This window comes from Megalopta genalis, chromosome 11 (assembly GCF_051020955.1).
Source record: "Megalopta genalis isolate 19385.01 chromosome 11, iyMegGena1_principal, whole genome shotgun sequence".
Lineage (NCBI taxonomy): Eukaryota > Metazoa > Arthropoda > Insecta > Hymenoptera > Halictidae > Megalopta > Megalopta genalis.
This window is the reverse complement of record NC_135023.1, coordinates 4,380,984-4,387,760: the sequence shown is the minus strand read 5'-3', so window position 1 is coordinate 4,387,760 and position 6,777 is coordinate 4,380,984. Positions and strand designations below refer to the sequence as shown.

Below are 6,777 nucleotides of genomic sequence, written 5' to 3'. Positions count from 1 at the left end.
GATGTACAATAATTTCCCTAACGTACATTCCAAAAATTCCTAGACGAACACTGTAAAATGTAACTAAAATCGGTTCTACATACATACGCGTATACATCCGTACATACCTTATATGTATCTTCTGCTGCATGCATGCGTACGAGACGCATGCAGCATCTGTACAGCAGTGTTCATATGTATGTGCCTATTATACGTGTATGCATACATAGTATAGGTATGTATAGGTATGTATACAAAATAATGTACATGCATAAGTGTGTACTTTAATCGACCGAAACTGAACCGATTGAAACAAATGTGAAAACATACTGACATACAATACGATTTACTACCTCGCGCGGCTTTATTCGCGTGTCGTATGCGATAATTTATGTTATGAATATATAATATAAATAAAAAGGGTCAGCTAGACGCTAGACACTCGAGAGCATAGTTAAAAGAATTACTTGGCCACTGGATACGAGCTGTCGAAAGATACTTGTATAAACTGTAAATATGTACACATTTCAAATCAAGAACCCAATGTATTGTATAAAATATATGTATGCACATGCATATGTATATTATGTGTAATGCCCTTAACCACATAACACAATACCTGATAATACCTATGTACGTGACTCGTAAATGTACTACATACGTGTAGTAATTTCTGAGACGACAGTTATTAGTGAAAATCTGTGTAGAAATAATTTTCTCGTGATTTCAGTGAGATACGTGCATCTTTCCAATTGAAATATCTTTCTGCAAGAAATGTAACCTATAACGTTTGTTTACGCAAACGTCGTGTACATTGTACGTACATGTGTATGCGTCGGAATTTGGAACGCAACCTCTCTGTCCAGTCCATTGAAACAAAATTCGGGGCACATGTTTATCATTTAAATGATTGCAGGTGTTGTGAAAACAAATTGTTCGAAATTGAGTATGGCAAATGAGTGCCTTAAAAGATCATGATCCCGATTACGGGCCTTCCGTTGCAAATAACGAGAAACATCAACGAATTTACGAAGAGAACGGTAACTTACAATATTATTCTTAATACAGAATCGATGATATGTTTCTTATTATTTCTTCATCGTGTAGAATATTTTGTATTAGTTTGTTGTATTCGCTTATCTTCTTAAAAGAAACTTAAAATTCCAAGTAAGGAAGGAGGGTAAGCGGAAGTGGGAGTAAGCAACATCAAAAGACTAAACTTTTATCCATATTTTCAGCAAGAAGCAATACCGCGAAGAAGATAACAGCCATTATCGAAAAAGAATTTTCCCTGGAGATAAATACGAAAGAGAAAGAAGTTTTAGAGATACAAGAAAGATTGCATAGGGCCTCGAAAGCTTTACATTTTCTACGATACGTTATAGTTGCTGATTTTTATAATCGCAAGCAATGTCAAAGTTCGCAAAATGGAGAAGCAAGACAAACCCAAATACATCCGGCGATAAAACAATTGATCGGTAAATCGCCGAAGGAATGCGGCAATTTGTTAGTTTCAACAAAGTCGACCGCGACAGCGCAAAGCAACGCAGACGATTTAATCGCATCTTGTCCCGATGATACGTGTCCTTCGACCGTAATTGTCTGTCCAACTACAAACCTGAATTCGCATCAACCCGAGAAGGGGACTTCCGTGAATGGTTCTTTTTTAAGAAAGAGGAACAATGATACCGGTGAACAATCACGACCAAAGAAAATACCACGATACATTCCGCCTAAATCAGGAGTCCCAGAGTCCCCGTGTCCGTCGAGAGGTATCAGGCATAAAGTCAGAAAACGTATAATCATTGGAAACATTTCAAAGTGGATCCCTCCGGAATGGAGAGAAGACGCGGCTAGTCATAAATGGACAATGTACGTCCGAGGTAACAAAGATAATCCTGACATCGACGATTTCGTCGGTAAAGTCAGATTCTTTTTACATCCTAGCTACAGGCCTAACGACGTTGTGGAAGTGACGATACCACCGTTTTGCCTATCGAGACGCGGTTGGGGCGAATTTCCATTAAGAGTGCAGTTGCACTTCAAGAGTACGCTGGACAAGCCAATGGACATAATTCATCACTTAAAGTTGGACCGCACGTACACCGGTCTGCAAACCTTAGGATCCGAAACTCTGGTCGATATATGGATCTACGCGGATCCTCGAAACTTGAAATTTGTTGCCCGATCCTGTTCGATCGATGACACCGATAAACCCGAAGCCAAAGCCGATGCCGAAATTGAAGTTGAAACAGGCAACGACACACGTTTCAAATTCAATGATAACACCAATGTCAATCCGAAGTTTCAGTTAGGCTCGACGAACGGGAAGTCGAGTGCGATTGTAAAACTCGAGGAAGGGGAAAGTTTGCAAGAGATCGACGAGGCTTTTCTAAATACCGAACGATCGCGATTTTATGTTGATCTTGACCATGACTACTGTGGTTCGAATCGTCTGGAAGAGAACTTAACTATCGATCATCGCTTATCGCTTAAAAAAGAAATTGCTCTGAAATTCAGGGATTCATCGACGACAAGCACAATCGTCGACGAAAATTTCGAGCAAGTGAAAATAAAGGAAGAAACGAACTCGACCGAGCCTTCGTTGTCGACAAAAAACGGACACAACCAAAATGGGACGAAAGCCCTTCCATCATCTTGCTCGAAACTACAATCAAACCTCTGTCCTTTGGAAATCTCGATACCCCCGTTGTTCGAGTCGTCGAACAAACATGTGTTGGTACTTGAGAACAACAAAACCATCACCGTGGACATCGGGATTTCGCGTAACGACGATCAAACTCGTAAGCCGAGCAAAGATTCGACGACAAAACCGAAAGTGAATTTAACCGTATCGTCGCGTGGCATCAGCTTGCTGAAGAAACCGTCGAGCAAATTAAGTTCTCAAAGTGAAACTCAGCCAGGGCTGAAACTCCAATTCCCCAAGAGTATACTATTGAACATGAATTCTAATGTGCCGGCATTAAAAATAGCTGAAAGAGGAAATCTACAGGACGATTATCTTTCCGATGCTGCTCGCAGAAAATCAGGACTTACAGAGGAATCCGCATCGGGATCAGAAAATCGAGAATGCACGAAGGAATTGCAACTACAATCTGCGCGGCAAAGGATCACTTTGGGCAAAGACAAGCACAAGCTGCAGAGCAGGAAAGAGTTCTACGACGGAGCGTTCCGCGCGATTCACTGCGCAAACATTGGAACTATTGACGGTCTGCTGAGATTTATTGTCAGACGAATGCCCATGGTGACTCGGGACGCTTCTGATTCGGATTACAAGCAGCTTCATCCTTATGCGTGCGCTACTGAAAAAGAATTCTTTGAATACACTGTCGGGAAAAGAACTGCCTGCGAATGGAGTCGAGCAAAAACCATACGATGCTTATTAAAGCGCAAGGCATTCTCGCAGGAGGAATTGTGGACCGTCAAAGAGATCATTATCTGGACAAGACTGCACGGGTACACACCTTTTCGTATAAATTTTTCGAGCGACCAGGTCAAAGGACCGAAGAATCTAGTCGACTCCACTCTTTCGAGGACTATCTTTACTTGTTCGGAACCCGAGGCTTTCTGTAAATGGCTTCAAATTTATCCGGGTCGTTCGTACGATCAATGGTTCGATTCTAATTCGCAACAATTTTACGAACATGACATCGAAGTAGATATCATCGACGAAACTTCAACGAAAGTAGGGAAAAACAACTTATATATAAATAGGGGCACGTATTTCAACAACGAGAATCTATTAGACCCCAATATCGCTGTATTGGAAATGGAAACGAAATCGATACCGTTTCACGACTTCATCTGCGAAACAGCAAGAGAAATAGGCGTGAAATTGAATCATGAAGAAATTCTGCCCAGTGTGGTAGATTGTGCAGCCAGTCGGGCGATAATGAGAGTAAGGCATATTAAAAAGATTTCTTCGTTTCTTCCTCGTTTATTCTCGACAACAGTGTATTCTATCCATGTTATATTTGTTTTCTTTCCAGGCCATAGAATGCCTTGTGGACGACTTAGTTAGAATGTCTCTGGCAAAAGCTTGGAAAAGATGCGATAACGAGTAAGCAATCCTTCCTTATTCAGTACCCTTTTGCACATTTATATGTATACCTATATATATATATACACCATATACATATGTATACATATAGTATATCACGATGTCGCGACAGTTTTCGTTTATTTCGTAGATATCCGAAGATGATCGTTTTGGACGACGTACGTGGAGCTCTCTTAAACCGTGAAGAATTTGATATTTTTACGAATCAAGGATTAGGATCCAAATATCGACGAACATCAACAGATTGATCGATAAAAATACACGAGACGAGAATTTAGACACAATGAAACTCAAATAATATCGTTTGCTTCGACAATATATGCTCCAGTAACAGGCCTGAAAACGATAGCCTCGCACATGTACAAATGTCTAAATTTGAATAAAATACTTATATCGAGTTTCATACGAATAACCGTGTCAACTCTTTCGATTAATGAACTGTTCACCCTCTTTTTCTCTCGTCTTTCTTATCTTTACGTTACATTCGATCTACTAAAAATGTATCTCATTTTCAAACTAAAAATGATATATGTAGTTTTATATGAAGTATTTGTTCGTGTAGTTAAAAAACCTAACTGCTACTTTCGTTGCTTTCATTTTCAGTTCATCGCATTATAACGTAGTCATTCTCTTGCAACGATGTTTCGGTCTGCAAATGATGCAAAGTGATATCTTTTAGTCTTGGCGACATGGGGACGTAATTGCAAGTGTCCACAATCTTTTGTAATCCAAAACCTTTTCTTTCGGTCGCTCCTGAGTTTCGATTGGGCACTATCGATAGAATACCGCGTTCAGAAATCAATACATCTTGCGATCTTGAAGAATATAACAGAACAATGTACGATGAAACAATTAGGACGTGTATAACATTAAGCCTGATTGGTCATAAATACAAACCTGACGGCACTCTTCATAGACTCTGAGGCACATCTTTGTCGCGGTGGCAAAGGTGGAGGTTCGTGTGATCGACAGTTATGGAAAAATTGATCCGTACAAAAATGAGAAGTTGTTGCTTTACCACAGCCTACCTCGTCTGCAATTTCTTCATAAATCCCAGAAGCTACCGAAATATCAGAAATTCTTCTATTATAAGAGCTCGACCACTCTCCTCTGCTACCGGCAATGTTCGGGACACTGAATGGTTCTGGTTGATACAAATTTTCTGTTTGTTTATTATGAATTTTCAAGCTCGTTTCTTCGTGTTCTTCGGTACATTTTTTATTTGTGCTTAATATCCCGGCATCCATTCGGTCACTCTGAATAGAATAATTTCGTTGTATTTCTTCAAACTTAGATATTCTAAGATCTCCTTCGCTTAAACTTAAAGGTCTCCTCGTCGGTTTAGTTCTCGGACCACGACCTTGCGTTACTAAATCTTGAAGTAATTTGCTAGCTTCTAAACAAAATATATGCAGCTCACCAACTCCACCTCGGAATTCTTTAGTCGTATGAATTACACAAATGCATTTAACATCTTCTGGATGACCCATTGTACTATGGTGAAACTGACTTAATTCTTTCCATTCGAATGTTTCTATCGCCTCACCCGTGTGGTCATCCTTAATGAATACTCCTTCCGCTGTGACTACTAAATCACCATACAATCCTGTAAAATTATAACAATATTTAGAAATATAATCAAATTGTGCATAAAATATTTAGAATCAAAACATTGTTCTACCAATAAGTCCCGCTGCTTTGGAGTGTGCATTATCTGTTATAGATATGCTATGAGATCCTGGCAAACGCTGATTCTTTCTAGGTCTCAATAGTTGCCTGATATTTGCCATCCATCGTTGTGATTCTGTTTCTGAAGTACCCGCAAAGTATATCAATGGCTTTCTTTCTTTAGTAGGAAATATGCCAAAGGCAAACTGTTTAGACCTAGATTGAGTTCGACAAATAATAATATCCGATGGTATTATCAACGAACTGTCTTTATCATTTGGCGATGTATCAATGTCATGGCTAATGTTATAATCTAATTGTATTTTGACACCCAAACCAGGGCCTAGTTTCTTTATGGAACACCATCGTCTTCTCCAAACCTTCCAAGGAGCCAATGTCCTTTTCCTTACTTTGTGAACTTTACATTTACCATTAAAATACTTAACATCTAAAAATCCACAAATCTCAGCATTTTCTTCTATCATTGTAGCACTTATTCCTGAGAGGTATCTGAAGAATATGAGTAATTGTTTAATTAATGTATTGTAATAGCATAGAAACAACGATCGGAAACATGGACGAAAATATAATTAGAATCATTAAAACATTACCTCGAACCGATTCTTAAACGGATATTACTTCAAACATCTTAATATGCATAGTGTAGTTTCACAGGAGACGTAATTTATCTTTTTGTTTTTGAGAACGAAAATTCAAACAATAACGACATTTCAATTTAAATATTGAATCTTAACGGTGAAACTCTTCAAATGCAATGGATTACGGTATACTTATTGACAGACAAACGCCCGGGCACTTTCCGCACAGTTTATCGTTTGTGTTATTGTTTACTAAATGCAGACGCATCAATATACACATGTACATATTACGCATACATGCATGCATGCATAGATACGTGCATACATACTACATACATACATACATACATCGAACGTGATTCGATCACGTTTGTTCCCTCAATGGCTAAGCAAGTCAGGGCTCGGAATTTAACTGCACATAATAGAGAGACAGAGCATTTTCGCAGACTG

The 6,777-nt window shown here is 39.0% G+C and overlaps 2 protein-coding genes across 7 annotated transcripts; one reads left to right on the top strand and one right to left on the bottom strand.

Moving 5' to 3' along the window:
• The first annotated feature begins 242 nt into the window (after positions 1-242).
• Positions 243-4,472, top strand: D12 (YEATS domain containing 2 homolog D12). 6 transcript variants are annotated; one of them, XM_076525132.1, is made up of 6 exons: positions 243-489; positions 710-795; positions 896-1,019; positions 1,218-3,898; positions 3,990-4,060; positions 4,173-4,472. In XM_076525132.1, the coding sequence occupies exons 3-6, from the start codon at positions 935-937 to the stop codon at positions 4,306-4,308; spliced, it is 2,973 nt and encodes a 990-aa protein (XP_076381247.1). In that variant the 5' UTR covers positions 243-489; positions 710-795; positions 896-934; the 3' UTR covers positions 4,309-4,472. The 6 variants fall into 6 exon arrangements, with proteins under 6 accessions (XP_076381247.1, XP_076381246.1, XP_076381248.1 ...); XM_076525131.1 differs by having other exon boundaries at positions 243-612; XM_076525130.1 differs by having other exon boundaries at positions 476-612; positions 687-795.
• On the bottom strand, positions 3,918-6,721 carry LOC117226429 (uncharacterized). The gene is made up of 4 exons (XM_033480726.2): positions 6,340-6,721; positions 5,742-6,238; positions 4,958-5,666; positions 3,918-4,875 (listed from the first exon to the last, which is right to left on the bottom strand). Exons 2-4 carry the CDS (start codon positions 6,211-6,213, stop codon positions 4,665-4,667), a joined length of 1,392 nt encoding a protein of 463 aa, XP_033336617.2. The 5' UTR covers positions 6,214-6,238; positions 6,340-6,721; the 3' UTR covers positions 3,918-4,664.
• Between the last annotated feature and the right edge of the window lie 56 nt (positions 6,722-6,777).